This window comes from Siphateles boraxobius, unplaced genomic scaffold (assembly GCF_051911475.1).
Source record: "Siphateles boraxobius isolate OS27281-9 unplaced genomic scaffold, OSU_SipBor_1 11, whole genome shotgun sequence".
NCBI classification, from domain to species: domain Eukaryota; kingdom Metazoa; phylum Chordata; class Actinopteri; order Cypriniformes; family Leuciscidae; genus Siphateles; species Siphateles boraxobius.
In genome coordinates, this window is record NW_027508711.1 from 9081775 (window position 1) to 9100088 (window position 18314).

At 40.9% G+C, this 18314-nt stretch overlaps 2 protein-coding genes across 4 annotated transcripts; one reads left to right on the top strand and one right to left on the bottom strand.

Moving 5' to 3' along the window:
* The first annotated feature begins 8361 nt into the window (after nucleotides 1–8361).
* tmigd1 (transmembrane and immunoglobulin domain containing 1) lies at nucleotides 8362–10449 on the top strand. The gene is made up of 5 exons (XM_077248438.1): nucleotides 8362–8429; nucleotides 8583–8867; nucleotides 9473–9757; nucleotides 9852–9955; nucleotides 10097–10449. Exons 1-5 carry the CDS (start codon nucleotides 8378–8380, stop codon nucleotides 10112–10114), a joined length of 744 nt encoding a protein of 247 aa, XP_077104553.1. The 5' UTR covers nucleotides 8362–8377; the 3' UTR covers nucleotides 10115–10449.
* A 3877-nt stretch (nucleotides 10450–14326) lies between these two features.
* Nucleotides 14327–17248, bottom strand: LOC143757355 (uncharacterized). Of its 3 annotated transcripts, none has more exons than XM_077248450.1 (7): nucleotides 17095–17248; nucleotides 16298–16360; nucleotides 16002–16072; nucleotides 15782–15817; nucleotides 15365–15488; nucleotides 15053–15124; nucleotides 14327–14491 (listed from the first exon to the last, which is right to left on the bottom strand). In XM_077248450.1, exons 1-7 carry the CDS (start codon nucleotides 17207–17209, stop codon nucleotides 14397–14399), a joined length of 576 nt encoding a protein of 191 aa, XP_077104565.1. In that variant the 5' UTR covers nucleotides 17210–17248; the 3' UTR covers nucleotides 14327–14396. The 3 variants fall into 3 exon arrangements, with proteins under 3 accessions (XP_077104565.1, XP_077104571.1, XP_077104580.1); XM_077248456.1 differs by lacking the exon at nucleotides 16002–16072 and adding an exon at nucleotides 16516–16559 and having other exon boundaries at nucleotides 17095–17247; XM_077248465.1 differs by lacking the exon at nucleotides 16002–16072 and having other exon boundaries at nucleotides 14330–14491; nucleotides 17095–17244.
* Between the last annotated feature and the right edge of the window lie 1066 nt (nucleotides 17249–18314).

Genomic DNA, 18314 nt, shown 5'->3' on the forward strand with positions numbered 1-18314 from the left:
GCACAGATTTTGCTCATCTCGAACAAGCCTAGTAACAAACAATGACGTCGATTTTACCATATCAATCCGAGCACGAGTCCGATGATGAAACACTGGAAGAACTAGTTATTCAACCCGAACCTCCATCGCAAGGACGACTCGAGCAGGACGTTTGACATAATAAGATGTTGCAACTGTAATTCCTCACCATCAGCATTGTGCATGTCCACCAACAAACCGATGATTTTACTTGTACGTTTTTATTTACTGAGTATTTTTCTAATTTATTGCGGTGAACATCTGGAAACTGTTTTAATAACTGCCCATCCATTAGCTCTGGCGTGAATGACTGATGTAACCAGGCCCGGATTAACACAGTGTAGTAGCCCCCACATGAACATGTCATACTAAACATCTTTATTTCCATCAAAAAAGGCATGTATGAGAACACTGTGTACAACCATATGTCTAAAAAAACATTGCAAACATATACCAAATAAGCAAGCCCAAGAAAGACTGTTGCAAGACGCACACTGAACTTTGCAAACATCCCGTTCCACAAATTTCAAATCGACCATAGCGTCACAAATTTGCCCAGAAATAATGGTAAATAAGCCTTACATTTAGCAGAAAATATTTTTATAGACTTTGTGCATGCAAAATCATTAATTAAATTTAAATCCTCAAAGTCTATTCCCTTAATAGCTTCAATACCCAGCAGGGAGAGTGCAGACAGCCACTTCTGTCTCATTCTTCACTCTTTTAAGTTGAGAGAAGGATCTCTTGGCCTCGCAATTGGTAACAGACAGGGTTAAGAACAGTCTGAGTGCAATGAATACACTTGGTAAAGTAGTCTGTAGCCCATTTTTTTCGTAGAATTTGTAACACTAGTGCAAAGTGTCCATGCAAAATCAGTTTTTGTGTGTGTTTTTAGTAATTGTTGGTTTGGTGTGTTTGAGTGCTCATTGTTACAATTAAACAGCAAAAGTTCAGAGACATTTTTATTTGTGCATGGAAGAAAGCAAATACTGATAGTGACATAATGACATACAATAAATATGGAAAATTGAACTACACAATTCAGGGAGTAGGCTACACAGTGAACTCTGAGAAAATGCTATGCTTGAGCAAACAGTTTGTGAATAGGCTACCACAAATGATGGCCATGAATAAAATATAATATTCAGAAATAAACAGTGTAGCTGACTTAATGTCAGCTAAGACAGAGTATTTATGTCAGAATGTTTATTTTTAAACCACAACCTTCTAAGTGCTTCTTTTACCGATATATTTAACGATTTAACAATATATTTTGCATTTCTAATCCAAACAACCTCAAACTTCGCACTGTTACTTGTGCTCGTACCAAGACACCTGTCAAGTTTGAAATCCATTGGACTAATGGTTCGGGTCGACTGGGGGGAGGGGGGAAATACACTGTGACCTGACCCAATCGCAATTGTTTACATGCATATATTTTATATTATCTCTGTATATATTGTCTCATTAACTGTTCATTTTGTATCTGCATCTCTTCCAGCAAAATATAAAACATGAGAAATATTTTAAAGGTCTAGTCATTATCTTAATCACTTGATGCCCCCCCGATGGTGCCCCAGGGCACTCGCCCAATCCCGTCTATGGATAATCTGGCCCTAGATGTAACATAAACGGTGGTAAAACAAATCTTGCTCCATGCTTAATCTTTCCTCAAAGTAGTGAGAACGACAGACAATCTGCATTAATAGACACAGTTTTAGGTAATAGTGGCCCAAGGTCATTTTAGGTCATTTTAGGTAATACTCGACCAAGTTTAGGTAAAACTTGGTCGGGTTTTAGGTAATAGTGGCCCACAGCTGATTTGCAGAAGTATTTCAGTCAGACAGTAATAATGTGTGTTAATCAGTTAGCAGGAGACCTACACAATATAAAACTCAAAACGAAGTATTTTGAACACCATCTCTCAAGAGCAAGTGGTTTGCGAATCCTGCATTGAACGCCGAGATTTTAGAAGCAGTCGTCAGTAAAATAAAGGGAACATAGCAAAAGTTTAGGATTATACTGCTGTGATATCGTGGTAAAGATAAATTTTAACCACTGATTCTTCAAATGCTCATCCTTGGGCAGTCAAAAAAACATCTTGGTTACGTATGTAACCCTCGTTCCCTGAGTAGGGAACGGAGACGTTACGTCGGATGGCGATGAATGGGTTTTCGCTTAGGAAGCCTATCAACTTTGAGTATACAAAAACGAGCCAATGGCAAAGAAATGCCATGGGTCTGCGGAATTTGCATAGCGTATCTCTGCCTTACCTCGTGGGTATAAAAGGAGGACGCCGGCAACATGCAGATATGTTTCTTTGCTGAGGAGCCGAGCGTGAACTCAGGCGATCCCCGCCGTACAGCAGAAAGTGGCAGGAAGACGTAACGTCTCTGTTCCCTACTCAGGGAACGAGGGTTACATACGTAACCGAGACGTTCCCTTTCGTTGTCACTCCGAGTTACGTCGGATGACGACGAATGGGGTTACCAGTCTAATCACGCCACCTTCTCGGCTGTCTTCCAGTGCCCTGCGTAAATCTGAGATCCCTGTCATGAGACTGGGATGGACGAAGGACTCCTATTTAGCACAGGAATACCAAAGTACACTGGGGAGCATATCCCATAGCTTTAGAGGAAATATGCAATTATTGCCAACCTGGGGGGGGGACTTAGAGAAAAGACATATGATACAGAGGGATGCATTATGGAGAACACTGGGGTGTCCAGCCACAGGTGAAATATGTCAACCCCAGGGATGGCAAGGTGGCTTGCCAAGGGAAAGACATATGCTTAGAGAGGCTTACAGTGGAAAAACACATGTGGAGGTCGCTCAGGGGAGTGACCATGCACACGGGAGTCACCTAGCCGACGCGCAGGCAATAGACAATGGTGCCAACGTCAGGAGTGCTGGAGGAACTCAGGGCTTTCGGGGAAGCTCACCTGAGGAGAATATCGCACGTATCCAGTCTGTGGAGTGGAATGGCGAGCAAGCAAAGACAGGTTTCTGAGGTCCAGAAACACTGCGTTCTGTCTACATAGGCGCGGAGAGCACGGACTGGACAGAGCAGTGCCAAGGTTGGGTCTGCCTCCTCCAGGGGCAGTGCTTGCAGGTTCACCACCTGGTCCTGGAAGGGAGTGGTAGGAACCTTGGGCACGTATCCAGGCCGGGGTCTCAGGATCACGTGGATCAGTAAGCCGGCCCAAATCCCAGGCACGCTTTGTCAACGGAGAATGCGTGCTGGTCCCCCACCCTCTTGATGGAGGCCAATGCAACCAGGAGCGCTGTCTTCATTGACAGGAACTTAAGCTCCACTGATTGCAAAGGCTCAAAGGGAGCACTCTGCAGGGCAGTTAGTTCCACTGAGAGGTCCAAAGAGGGAACGAGAGGAGGGCGAGGAGGATTCAGTCTCCTCGCTCCTCTCAGGAAGCTGACGATCAGGTCGTGCTTCCCAACAGACTTACCTTCTACCGTATCATGGTGTGCGGCAATGGTGGTAACGTATACTTTGAGGGTTGAGGGAGACAGCCTTCGCTCCAACCCTTCTTGAAGGAAGGAAAGCACGACACTGATCGAACATCTCCGGGGGAATGAATGACCTGCTCCTCGTCCTCCCTGATCTCGCACAGATCACTGGGGAAAACGCATACTTGCGGTGCCCCGCGGACAGTTGTGCGCCAGTCCGTCTGTGCCGAGCGTGCCTTCGAACAGGGAGTAAAATAGAGCGCAATGGGTCGAGTCGTGGGAGGCAAACAGATCTATCTGTACGTCCCCGAACTTGTCCGAAACCAGCTGAACCGACTGGGAATGGAGTCACCATTCTCCAGGGATGGGCTGAAGCCGTGGGAGCTCGTAGGCTCCACAGTTCAGGGCTCCAGGAAAAATGGCTCGAAACGACCTCATATGCTTCTGACTCCAAAAGAGGAGGTGGCGGGCGAGTTGCAACATACGGCGGGAGCGCAGACCACCTTGATGGTAGATGTACGCTACTGACGCGGTAACGCAAGAGCGGTGCAGAACAAGGCATACTGCCAGAAACTCGAGGCAATAGACATGCTAAGGGCGCTAGGCCTTAGAGCTAGGTGCCGGAGCACTGGGTCCCTGTGTTCGCAAACCTGGTCTCGAGAGTGAGCTAGGACAGCCAGTCGCCGAGATAGTTCAGGATGCGAACCCCGTGTTCCCATGGAGGAACAAGGGCTGCCTCGACAACCTTTGTGAAGGCGCGAGGAGACAGGGCTAGCCCGAATGGGAGAAAATCATACTAATATGCGCGCCCCCTGACAGCAAACCGTAGGTACGGTCTGAGTCAAAGGAGAACGTAGACATAAAAGTAGGCGTCCTTTAGGTCGATTGCTGCAAAACAATCCTGTGGCCGCACACATTCGAAAATGCGTTTGGCCAGAAGCATCTTGAATGGTAGCCTGTGATGGGGGCCGTAACCCACCGGATTTCTCCAGGACAATGAGGTAGGGGCTGTAAAAGCCGGACCTCATTTCGGCTGGAAGGACAGTCTCGATCGTATCCTTCGACAGTAGGGTAGCAACCTCCGCTCTCATGATAGGGGCATAGCCACCGACCATAGTGGAGTAGACTCCCCTGAAGCGGGGAGGAGCTGTGCTAACTGAATCGCATAGCCGAGGTGATGGTTTGAGCGACCCAGCGGAACAGATTAGGAAGCTCTAGCCAGGCTCCCAAGAACTGTGCCAGCGGAGTCACGCGAACCACAGATGTCCCCTTGGTGGTGCAGCGAAGCGGAATGACCGGCCCGGACATGGACGGCATAGCGTCCCGGTGTGGGGGCACCGGTCATAACCGCACCCCGACAGAGGAGGCCAGGGAAGGACCAGCGATCCGCGGGGGCCTGCTCTGCCAGGGGTCTGGCGACAGAGAAGGATGATAGCGGTACAGTCCGAGGGACGGCACACACTGTCATCCGGCTCTGAGACAGAGGGGGATGAGGGGTGCACGGCTCGGCGGCGCACCGTGTCGTCCGTGAACTCTGTGTACTCAGACATGGGAGAGTCAGTTCTTTCTGAGAATAAGGATTCTTCCCTGGCCCTCCACTGGGGAAAGGAGTGGCCCTGCTACGGGGTGGGAGCCGCGGGAGGGTGCCTTCGGCGGTGGGCAGACTGAGGGATCTGAGTGGACGGCGGGGCCGTCGGGGCAGAATAAACCTGCTCATAGGCGGTTGAGAACTGTTGGGCAAAGCCCTCAACCGGACCGGCGAGGCCGACCTGGAATATGGGGGTGTCGGGCAGACGGGTCCGTCCGACATCCTGCACATCAGACAGGTTCAGCCACAGAATGATGGGCATCACCTGACCCAGGGAGCGTACGGCCACTTTCGTCGCTTGGAGAGCAAGGTCAGTGGCAGTTCATTGAAGAGCCCTGGATCAGTCCCACCCTCGTGCATGTCCGTGAGCATCTGGGTCTGGTAGACCAGCAGAATGGCCATGGCATGCAGTGAGGGGACTGCCTGTCCTTCGCCACAAGTGTAGACGAAAAACTACAGGCTTCGGACGGGTGCTTAGGATCGCGCCGAGAAGAAGCACTCTGAGGACACAGTAGCATCGCAACAGAGCGTTCAACCAGGGGGACCCCAGTGTACCCATCGGCAGTGGCCCTGGTGAGGGAAGGAAGGGCGGAGGAGATCAACAAGGGAATGCTGGAAGACATGGGGGTCTTCGAGGATTTCAAGATCTCCTGATGCATATCCGGGAAGAAAGGTATTGGAGTGGACGCTGACAGCTGTCAGCGGCCACAACCAAAAACCAATCGTCCAGCAGCGAGCGCTCAGGACAGGGTGGAAGGTTCCACTCTAGTCCGATGCTCGCAGCGGCCTGGGAAAACATGGCCGTCATCTCAGGATCTGACTCGACAAATGCCATATGCACACCCAAAAGTGGCAGCACTGTCGAATCTTCACTTCCTGAAGATTCTTGCCCGCCCTGTGATGATGCGATGGACAACAGATCCGATTTCCGGAAAATCAAAGGAAACCCGCGGGGGGTCCGAAGAAGGGCCCGCGGACGTCCCGTGATCGCTCCCGGGTTGTGTCAATGAAGAGGGGGGCGTGGGGCACGGACGGATAGTCGTGCCTTAGTTCCACACCATCACCCTCAGGTCACCCTGGCCACCAGCCGAAGTAGCACCTCACGTGGAGAGTGTTAGATCGGGGTGTGGATGAGGGGATTCTCTCTCTAATGAGATCATTGAGTCTCGATCGTAATGACGCGATAGTCACGTTCCCGTGGGGAGAACGTGAGTCATCCACAAACGCTGCTCTAGCGTGATCAAGCCCAAGCACGCAGAGCAGAGAATGTGCCCATCAAATCGGAAATTAGTCGACCGCAACCAAAAATGCACTGGCGAGCCGTCTTTAAAAAGACGTGCGAGCCATCTATAAAAAGATGTGCCGCGTGCGAGCTCTTTTGTGAGAGGAGAAAAAACTCTGCAATTTCGAAGCGAGCAGGGAGAAACACACTCACTGGCAGATCACTGCACAGATCAGCAGGCAATGTGAACTCGCTGCAGATCGCCGTCACACCAACACCGGAGAGTGGCTTGTCTCGTAGAGCGAAGTATGAAATGGCTGAAAACATATCTGCATGTTGCCGGCGCCCTCCTTTTATACCCATGAGCTAAGGCGGAGATACGCTACGCAAATTCCGCAGACCCATGGCATTTCTATGCCATTGGCTCGTTTTGTATACTCAAAGTTAATAGGCTTTCTAAGCGAAACCCCATTCGTCGTCATCCGACGTAACTCGGAGTGACAACGAAAGGGAACTGGCTTTACCTTCACATTGTAGACAAAAGCGTCTTCTCGACATGATGCTGTCCAGTATCCAGAGGAATCAGCTGCAGTGAAGAGGTTCAAGTTTTCCCTGGTGTCTGGCAATATGCTAATGTTTCGTCTTGACGTCACAACGAAACTGCTTATGACTCAATTGAAAAACGATTCATTTCATTGACTCAGAGTCGACTCTTACTTTTGAAAGACAATAACTTTATATACAGTGCACTTTCAGATTTAAAACTTTACAGGATGTTTTCATTCACTTAGAGCTATGTTACACACTACATGAAAGGTCATTTTCAAAAATCCATAATTGGGACACTTTAAATTATTATGGGATCTCCCTCAATGCTTTCAGAATCTTTACTTTTTAAAAAAAAATTGTTTCTGTATTTTTAATATATATTTTTATATTAACATTTTAATGACAGTATATTTATGGAACAAAAATGAACAGAAAATATTAGCCTTCAAACTTTGCTAAAATGAATGTTTTGAACAAGTATTAAATACATACTGTATTATTTTAGTTTGTTTATATATTTTTTCTGCAATCATACACTATGGGAGTAGTGAAAAGCAAATTTTTCTTAAGGTGTGCCTTGAGCCCCGTTGTACCCTTTATATACAGTATATAATAGTATAACAAGGTGATCTTATGCATATAACACTGTATTTGTATCAAATTTGTATAACTGATTTTCCTGCATGCTGTACATGTGCATAGTGTCATTGCCCTGCATCACTGAATTCAGATATCACAAATAAACACTAAAGGAATGCATGATTCATTTTTGGGTTGGGACATGTATTTTTTTTATTTAATGCGTTTGGCATTGACCTAGGCATTTATAGAACATACAATTTCTCTTATCGCAAACGTTTTTATGACTGTAAGACTATATCTTTATGAGATTTCTCTCTTTTCATTCTTCCCATTCCACCTTGAGAGATTAAAATGACACTTATAAGCCAATTTTTGCACAACACTAAAAGGTCTGTGACCGTGAGGGGAAGGTGATTTCAATTCCTGTTAAGTGCTGTAAAGGGACAGAATATAAACCATTGGTGTAAAGACACAGGCCACTCCAGACCTCACACAACTTTTGGATTTGGCATTTTCCAGAGAACCGTCGCACAAAGCTTTGGTGAGTAAGTGGTCTTGAAAAAGGGATCTGAATTTCTGATATTGCAAATAATATTTCACACATTTGTTGATAAAATCAAGTGATTCAATGATTTTGAAACTGCCTGGAATTGTTAAATACATTTAAATAAATAAAAAATGCCATCATTTTACATATCCTCACATAATTCCGAAGCTGTATGCCTTTATTTCTTTAGTGATATTCTGTGAAATGTCTTTTGTTTTTCCATACAATGAAAGTCAATGGGATCCAAAGTTGTTTTGGATCCACATTGACTTAGATAAGTTAAGGCCATTTTCTTACATTTCTAGCAAAATACGAATTCATTTGCAGAATTTTTACCCAAAACATTCCACAAATCATATTTGTTCATGTCTTTTTATCATTAAAGGCAGCTGGCACACTTACAAAGATGAAAGTATTGGTTATCCTTCTGCTCCTGTGCTGTGTCAGTGCTATAAAAGGTAGCCTAATCTATCACTATGTTTTCAAAGTCTGGTGTTTTCAAACAGATCCAAATGCTGCATGTTCTAATAGTATGCTACTTGAATAATTTGAATACATTATGCCTGAACAAATTGCTAATATTTAATTCTCTCTAAACACATTCTGACCAGCGGTCACCGTTGAGTCATGTCCGTTGGCCATTGGGAACTTGCTAAAAACAGAGGTTGAGGAAACCGTCACCCTAACTTGTAAGACTGATGAAAGTATTAACCCATCCAACTATGAACTGCAGTGGTTCCGCAATGGAGCACAGGTGAATCTGGCAGAAGAAAACCGCCTGTCCCGAAGTAATCTTTGTGTAGAGTCTGTCACTAAAGAGGACAACGGAGTCGTCTTTACCTGTCAACTGAAGGGTGACGCAAGTGTGAACGGCTCCATCAAGTTTGACGTCCATTGTAAGTTTAATGTTCAGAATAGGCTACTTGAGTAAACAGGAATATCCTCAATGGTAAAACAAACAGGTTTGGAATCAGTTTCATTTCAGTTAAGCTATTCCAGAACGGACACCTAATCAAACTCATTAAATTAACTCTTTAAATGTAACTTACATCGAATGTTGACTCAGTTAGGATTGTGCGTTCATGGGGTTAATTTGTAAACACTAAAACATCTCTTTTAATATAGCGATGTAAACAATTAAAATGCGTGTTATCAGCATTAAAAAAGTCACTAACCATTTCTGTGTAAAGTTATATATATATTCTAATTTTTCCTCCAACCTGTAACAGTTTTATAAAAATTGCCATTACCAGAAATTGTGCCTATTTACTTTTCTTTTTTTTTTTTTAGAAAAGGTGGAGCAAAATGAAATTGATGAATAGTAATATTATGCTTTAAATGCTGTTTATTGAGCTTAAGTTAATGTTTTGAATCTGGAATATTTCTTTAAATTAAATAACTTAGATTTTAGTCAAACTGATTAATATTTTTTCGTGTGCATGTAAAACAACATAGTTAAGCAGACATTGTTTCATTTGCTTTGAATGCCATTATATTACAGACCCTCCAGACCTTAATGACACTAAAGAAGTGTTTGTTGAGGAAAAAAGTGATGTTGTTCTGTCCTGTGATGTACGTGCCAACCCTCCTGTAGCTCTGGTTTGGAAAAGGGATGGTGAAGTTCTGGATCTGACCACAGGTAGTTACATAACAACCAATAATGGCATTACCGCTGAGTTGTCAATCCCAAAAGCTGAGCGTGATGTACATCAAGGAACGTACATCTGTGAGGTAACCTCACCTGTCTATGGAATAGCGAGCAGGACTTTTACAGTTACGGTTGAAGGTTTGTTGTCCCTTTTTTATCCTAAATTTTTCTTTGACATTCTGCTTTATATTAATGTTCAGTTTAATTTAAGTTTCTTCCCAAACCCCCTTAGATAGAGTTCTAAAGTTCCCTGTAGGACCCACGATTGCTGGAGTGGTGGTGGTTTTATGCACAATTGTATTAGCACTCATCTCTAGGGGGGATAAAATTATTAAGGTATGTCAGCTTCATTTTGTTATCGTCATAACTAATAAAATAAAGACAATAGCGATGTATAATGTGAACTAGTTTACATAAATAACTCAGATCTTAGAATCAAAAACTATTTGAAACAAAAGAAACTTTTGTGTCCTATAGTGCTGCAAACGAAATTGAACATCTCCACATGGAATTGCATCTCAGGCATTCAAACCACAGAGACATTGAGCATTGAGGAGATCAGACTGGAATTCATGTAGCCATTACTGTACTGGCAAATGGGATGGAACCAGGATTGAATCCCTCTTAAATATGAATTACTCATTCAAAAAGATCTACTTAGTTCCCTGCTTAGCCTGTTTGTTTTGCTATATTTAAATTATAAGGTGAAAATATGTTTGTCAAACAACTCTTTTTGTGAATTTTTTAGATGATTTCCTTGTGTGTTTCTCCCCAGATTTTAATGTTGTCGAGCAAGTACTTTGTCTCTGAGCCAGCAAAGACACAGCCACTCCTAGAACATTGATGGCTGTGTTTGTTGGAGATACAGTAAAATAAAGTCATTAAAGTGAATTGCAAGATATTTTACATTCTCAAGGACGAGAGTAAAAGTCATTAACCTTTAACCAAATCAAATCAAATAGGTTATAGGCACATATAATATATATATATATATATATATATATATATATATATATATATATATATATATATATATATATATATATATATATATATATATATATATATATATATATTGTGCCTAGAACCTATATGATTTGATTTGGTTAAAGGTTAAATGTTTATATATTTTCCACTTTATAATAAGATTTGGATACTTTCTCTGTTTTCTTTGTTCGCTGTCATATCAAATTCTGAGACAAATAAATATGTAACTATATTTCATACAGGTCCTTCTCAAAAAATTAGCATATTGTGATAAAGTTCATTATTTCCATAATGTAATGATAAAAATTAAACTTTCATATATTTTAGATTCATTGCACACCAACTAAAATATCTCAGGTCTTTTATTGTTTTAATACTGATGATTTTGGCATACAGCTCATGAAAACCCAAAATTCCTATCTCAAAAAATTAGCATATCATGAAAAGGTTCTCTAAACGAGCTATTAACCTAATCATCTGAATCAACTAATTAACTCTAAACACCTGCAAAAGATTCCTGAGGCTTTTAAAAACTCCCAGCCTGTTTCATTACTCATAACCGCAATCATGGGTAAGACTGCCGACCTGACTGCTGTCCAGAAGGCCATCATTGACAGCCTCAAGCAAGAGGGTAAGACACAGAAAGAAATTTCTGAACAAATAGGCTGTTCCCAGAGTGCTGTATCAAGGAACCTCAGTGGGAAGTCTGTGGGAAGGAAAAAGTGTGGCAAAACACGCTGCACAACGAGAAGAGGTGACCGGACCCTGAGGAAGATTGTGGAGAAGGACCGATTCCAGACCTTGGGGGACCTGTGGAAGCAGTGGACTGAGTCTGGAGTAGAAACATCCAGAGCGACCGTGCACAGGCGTGTGCAGGAAATGGGCTACAGGTGCCGCATTCCCCAGGTCAAGCCACTTTTGAACCAGAAACAGCGGCAGAAGCGCCTGACCTGGGCTACAGAGAAGCAGCACTGGACTGTTGCTCAGTGGTCCAAAGTACTTTTTTCGGATGAAAGCAAATTTTGCATGTGATTCGGAAATCAAGGTGCCAGAGTCTGGAGGAAGACTGGGGAGAAGGAAATGCCAAAATGCATGGGCGTAGATTACGCGGGGGACGGGGGGGACGTGTCCCCCCACTTTTTATACAATGTAAATTCATCCCCCGCACTTTTTCATAGGGCAAGTGTGTCAACGACAAGCTGAGGTTTTCACGGGTGTGTATACATTGATATTTAAAATCAAAAGAGTCAAGGATAGTCTATACGTGACTTTTACGTTTCCATGGTAATCAGTCACTCGTGCATTAGCTTACGACACGCCCGCACCCGTGCCGAATCCATCAGTTTCATAGAGTTCAAAATGGCAAAAAACTCTTCACTCCTTTTTCACGAAAAAGTCAAGCACTGTAAGTTGTCATGTAGTATCCAAATTGTGTTGCACAATGAATAACTCCGCCTATTTCTCTTGTTGAATAATTAACAGGTTTTGTTGTAAATTCACTACCCGAACAAACATGCAATATTTTCAATCTTTTTTTATTCGTAATGCATTTTATTTTCACAGATATGTTATCAAAGCCCTTCAAATTAGAATAAACATGGTGAATGTTAATGCTGAATTTGTATTTTCATGCATTAACAGCCACGATCTGCTTGAATCAGGCAGCGTTGTAACATGTGTACATGATGTTTATCATAATTTGGTAACACTTTACAATTAGATAAAAAAAGTTTGTAGAAAAACTTTAAGTTCTCTTCAAAAAGCTTAACTAGAAAGTTTGTAGTAGTTTTAAAAGCTTGAAGTTTGAAGGTTTTCAATTGGAAAGTTTTAGTTTAGTAAGACAGACTTTGTTTAGGCTAGTAAGAAAATGTAATTTTGCCGAAAGAAGAACTTTTATTTTAAGTAAATGTTATTTTTAAATCAGCTTCAGTGTGATATTTAACAATATTATCATGCTTAACACTGATAATTTGAATAATTGTAATGCGATGATCAGATATCTAAATCAGAGAATATCATATGTTTGGGCAGTTGGATTATTTATTTTTAACAGCGGATTCGGGGCACTCAAAGTGTACCAGATTAGTGAATTTACCTTAAAATGTAAAAAAAAATCTTTCAGGGGGGCATGCCCCCGGACCCCCCTAGAGGTACAGAGATCCACCTACGAAAATACTGTGGTAACACAGTAGACTATATGATGGTCTATGAAAAATGCACATTGTATTATCTATATAGGATTTTACCATCTTCGCCTCATTTTAAGCCAGGAAAAACACTGCATGTGCAATATAAAGTACTGGACAACTTTCTTTCTTTTTCTCTGCTTTATTGCTTTAAAATAAATAGCATATTAAGCCAATTAAGCAAAAATCTGTCAACAAAAGTCTGAAGAAAAATAAAACTGGTATTACACTTGACATTATGTCCCCCTCACTTTTGAAATGATGGCTACGCACCTGCCAAAATGCCTGAAGTCCAGTGTCAAGTACCCACAGTCAGTGATGGTCTGGGGTGCCATGTCAGCTGCTGGTGTTGGTCCACTGTGTTTTATCAAGGGCAGGGTCAATGCAGCTAGCTATCAGGAGATTTTGGAGCACTTCATGCTTCCATCTGCTGAAAAGCTTTATGGAGATGAAGATTTAATTTTTCAGCACGACCTGGCACCTGCTCACAGTGCCAAAACCACTGGTAAATGGTTTACTGACCATGGTATTACTGTGCTCAATTGGCCTGCCAACTCTCCTGACCTGAACCCCATAGAGAATCTGTGGGATATTGTGAAGAGAAAGTTGAGAGACGCAAGACCCAACACTCTGGATGAGCTTAAGGCCGCTATCGAAGCATCCTGGGCCTCCATAACACCTCAGCAGTGCCACAGGCTGATTGCCTCCATGCCACGCCGCATTGAAGCAGTCATTTCTGCAAAAGGATTCCCGACCAAGTATTGAGTGCATAACTGAACATAATTATTTGAAGGTTGACTTTTTTTGTATTAAAAACACTTATTGGTAGGATGAAATATGCTATTTTTTTGAGATAGGAATTTTGGGTTTTCATGAGCTGTATGCCAAAATCATCAGTATTAAAACAATAAAAGACCTGAAATATTTCAGTTGGTGTGCCCCACATGGAAAAAACCTATATAAACATATATGTTTTAATATAGGTTTTGATATAGGATTTTAATATATGTGACATATATAAAATTGGCCGTTTTCCTATATTATATGTGCATATATCCACATATATGTATACATATATATGTGCATATATGTACACATATATACGTGCATATATGTACTTATATAGGTACATATATGTGTACATACATGTACCTATATAGGTGCATATATGTACCTATATAGGTGCATATATAGCTGCATATATGTACCTATATAGGTGCATATATAGCTGCATATATGTACCTATATAGGTGCATATATAGCTGCATATATGTACCTATATAGGTGCATATATAGCTGCATATATGTACCTATATAGGTGCATATATAGCTGCATATATGTACCTATATAGGTGCATATATAGCTGCATATATGTACCTATATAGGTGCATATATATATATATGTGCATATATGTACCTATATAGGTGCATATATGCAGCTATATGTTACCTATATATTAGTATTATTATTAAAATCCATAGCTACTAGGCAACATAAATAATAGCCCAAGATGTAAAAATTTTTATTATTTATTTACTTAAGAACAATCAAATATTACAAGAACAAAAATAAGACAAAAAACTGAACAGAAAAAACCCCAATTTATCTTGTTGATCTTCTCAGCTCTGTGAGCTTCGAATTGATAGATGTGCCTATCTGTCCTCGGCTGGCTGCCGGCCACTTCTTCAATGTAGCATCTAGAGAAGACAAAAATAATAAGACAGTATAATAATAATAATATAGTGCTTCATCAGGAACCCAAAGTGCTTACAGTACAGCTGCGATTGGACACATATTTTGGATAAAGGGCTGATCATAATAAAAAATGCGTCATGTAAACACGTCATTTGGAAGATTCTGATTGGATTCTGCTAAATCTGAAAGAAATTCTGATTGGAAACATCACCCCCCCTTTTTTCTAGCGGCATCGTTCTTTCATATGCACGTCCGTCATGGGGACTGCATTGTTAACAGTCACACGGTCAATCATGTGCATCCAAGGCAGAGAAAATTCATGGATAGGAAAAATTCTGAAATGTGGCTTTAGAAAAGGAAAGGTAGGATCAAGAAGTGAGCAAGCAATGAATTAGTATTATAGGTTACAAGCAGATACAGTAACAATAATGGGTGCCCTATCTAATACAGTCTCCATTGATACCTAATAAACATTGATACAAGTAGGCTATGGTTAAAGTAGTGAACTTATAAAGTCTTAAAAGTTTTGCTTTCCCTTCTCAACGCATTATGCATTTACTCACCAATAATGGCTGCCTTTTTAATTTGGTCAAGGGCGACCAGCTGCTCCCCATCCCCTCTGGTTGGCTTCCCACCTTAAAGTAATATTTCAAAATTATTATGAAAGGGGGGTAAAATGAAGATGGTGAAAACAAGAGATTATTTTTTATATACACATCACTTTTATTTGAGGTGCAAGGAAATACAAAAATGGCAAGTAAAAAAGCAATGGTATGCCCGCACACAAACATAATTTATTCCACAGAATATGACTGACTTGTTTTTTTGTTTTTTTTTGCAAGGACAGAAGAGATTAGGAACATGTTGTTTTGTACCATTCAGGTTGCTTTTTAGCAAAGTCTCCAAATCAAAAGGTGCCCAGCAGCAGATTCCACACCATGGCAGTAGCAGAGGTGGCAAGGCCTGGCAAAACACCCCAGAGCCCTTTATAACTTCAATCTGAAAAATAATTTCACATCACAATATTAATTTATTGGCAACTTTTAGAAAGGTTTTTATGTTTCATATTGATTCTTATTTTTAGCTTCCCAATAGTTAATAATAATAATAATATAATAATAGGGAGGAGGAGGTTGGAGGAGGAGGTTGGATGGAGAGTAGGGAAGGAGAAAAGACAGTGGGTGGAGAGGAGCGAAGGGGTGCAGGAGGAAAGGATGATTGTCTCGTATAACACTAATTGGCTCCTACAAACACACAGTTTATACCCATCCTTACTAAATAATGTTACCCACCTGTGTTTTCGCTGATGTCTCAGCTGTTGCTGCAGTCTTGTTAGAGAAGTAAAACATTGTTAAACTCAACAATTGTAAAACTTCAACAATTTTATGCATATGGGGCAAGTAAATTACATATTACCACTAACTATCCCAACATAAAAATCCCTATAGCTCAGTTGGAGCCTTAAGTAAAATAAGTACAGAAAAATCTGAGGTATAAACGGGTTACACACACCTGTGGTGTCTCTCGAAAGCACTCAGTCACCATGGGACTCGCTTTAAATGGCTCGGTCTCCTCTCTGGAGTCTTAGAGAAGAAAGAAACTTAGTAAAACTCCACAACAATTTTTATTCATCCAAGCAAGCCACTATAGATTCTTATTTACAGGGGGGGCTTGGAAAACACCAAACATGTCAATAAATTAAAGTTACATGCAAAAGTAATCAGCCAAACATCATAAAAATCCATATAGCTCTGTTTGAGTAACAAGTAAACTAAATAAATAAATACAAATGCAAGGGGGTTACTCACCGGTTGCACTTCTCCAAAAGTCGAGAAGGGGGAATCTAGATCCTCCACAGGACTCCTTCCAGTCTTGTTCATAGAAGAAAAATATAGTTATTCTCTTCAATAAATTAAAGTGCAAATACATCAAATAATTAACACTATCAATCAGCCCAACATCACAAGTCTCTACAGATCTGCTTGAGAAACAATTTTAAAAAGCAATGAAAAACAGAGGAACTTACCTTTTGAGCAATAATGGCGAGGTCACTTTTCATTTGAGGGATTTCTAGAAAGAGGTTATATATAAAAAAAAAAAAAACAATTACAATCACTAAATCAAAATAGCACCCAGCAACTCTAACGTTACTCTTCGAAAGACATTTCCTGCAGCTGTGAACGCAAGCTACAACCCTCCAAAGCCCATTCATAAGGCTCTGCAGAGGAAACCTGTTTGTGATTAAAACATATATATATTTCTCCCAAATTCAAATTCCCCAGGGTTTTTTTCTAGAGCCGATTGCCTTCTTGAGCCGTTGAAGGCAGAGAAGTGTGTGTACTCATGAACTGTATTCTCTAGGCCATGACTTTTGTGAACCCTCTACGAATTCCTCCAGAAAGAGACAAATAAATATAATTCTAATTTGAATCTTATCAACGGCTATATGAGCACCCACACTACCAGCTAACAACATAGCATTTATTTTGCCAAACACGTGTTAAACTTTCAGCCCATACAATTTCTAAGTTTATACTTCTCTGCCACAGCAATATCCATCTCCAGAAAAAACCCTGCTAATAAATATTAAAATTAGAATACTTACGATTGATGATAAGTAGGACATAGCAGATCTCCAACGCTCCATCGCCATTTTCACTCCCAGCCGATATCTTTCGGCGCGAATCGTCAAACGTCAGGCGGGTGACGTCATGACTCATCAACTACGCGGCGCTGTAGCAGCCATGGTAGCAGTAGAGTGGAGATTTTTTTTTTTTTTTTTTTCAAAATTACAGAGTTTGATATCAAGTTCTTGACACATTTCATTTACACATTTTCACATTTGATAAGTATAACTTGAAACAACAATAATTTGGACAAAAAGAAAAGAAAAGAAAAGAAAAGAAATGAAAAGAAAAGATAAATGGCATCGCAAACATATTAAATTCATTTAGCAGAGATACAGATCTTTGGGCTTTTCGATTTTTTAAAAACTTTACAGACTAAAATACATGCTTGTCTTCAAATTCATTAACCACAGTGAAATGCTCAGATAGATGGGATGATGATGATGATGATGATGATTACTTGAATGTATGTTCTATGTTCTTTTTTTTGTTGCTACATTTAGACTGTAATGACCTTTCAGCCATATTCATCTAGAAACTGCATTAAGACAATACAGAAAACATTGCATTTTGCATTGCATTTGGTGGATGTAACGGTGAATGTGTGGATGTGTAGGCCTATGAGCTGTAATGTGAATCTGGAAGTGACCTGAAATTGGAAAGAGGGCTTGATTGACAAAATAAAAAAACGACAAACCATTTTGTTATTTCCTTCTTTTCCACTATCTTCATACAAGAAAGAATTGACCTTGTAAATGGCTTTCCCATAGCTTTCCATCTCCTCTCACTTATTTGCCATAATTAAATTCCATAACATGCCAATTACATGTGATACCAATTTCACATGTTTGCACATACAGTTCTTGCATAATTTTTTTTTTTAGTTAGTTCTTATTGCCTCGATAATAGAAAATATGAGCTAGGCATCATGTATGACAGTAAAAAATGACCAGATCCTGCTATGAGCTAGGAGACGTGTCGTGAGACGACAATTTATCTATGCACATATAGGGCTTATATGTGGATATAAAGAAGCAATACAGGAGACCTATATGGCCTGTATATGCACATATATGCACCTCAGTTTTGCCTATATGTGCCATATATACGCATATATGCAGCATATATATTAGCATATATGTGCATATATGCTGTATATATGTAGCATATATGTGCATATAAACTGCATATAGGTTTC

Coding starts and splice junctions, on each gene's coding strand:
- tmigd1 (XM_077248438.1), top strand. CDS start 8,378: ATGAAAGTATTGGTTATCCTTCTGCTCCTGTGCTGTGTCAGTGCTATA. Junction 8,430..8,582: donor CTGTGTCAGTGCTATAAAAG/GTAGCCTAATCT, acceptor CATTCTGACCAG/CGGTCACCGTTGAGTCATGT. Junction 9,758..9,851: donor TTTTACAGTTACGGTTGAAG/GTTTGTTGTCCC, acceptor AAACCCCCTTAG/ATAGAGTTCTAAAGTTCCCT.
- LOC143757355 (XM_077248450.1), bottom strand. CDS start 17,209: ATGAGTCATGACGTCACCCGCCTGACGTTTGACGATTCGCGCCGAAAG. Junction 16,073..16,297: donor CTTTTGGAGAAGTGCAACCG/GTGAGTAACCCC, acceptor TTCTTCTCTAAG/ACTCCAGAGAGGAGACCGAG. Junction 15,489..15,781: donor AGACATCAGCGAAAACACAG/GTGGGTAACATT, acceptor ATTATTTTTCAG/ATTGAAGTTATAAAGGGCTC.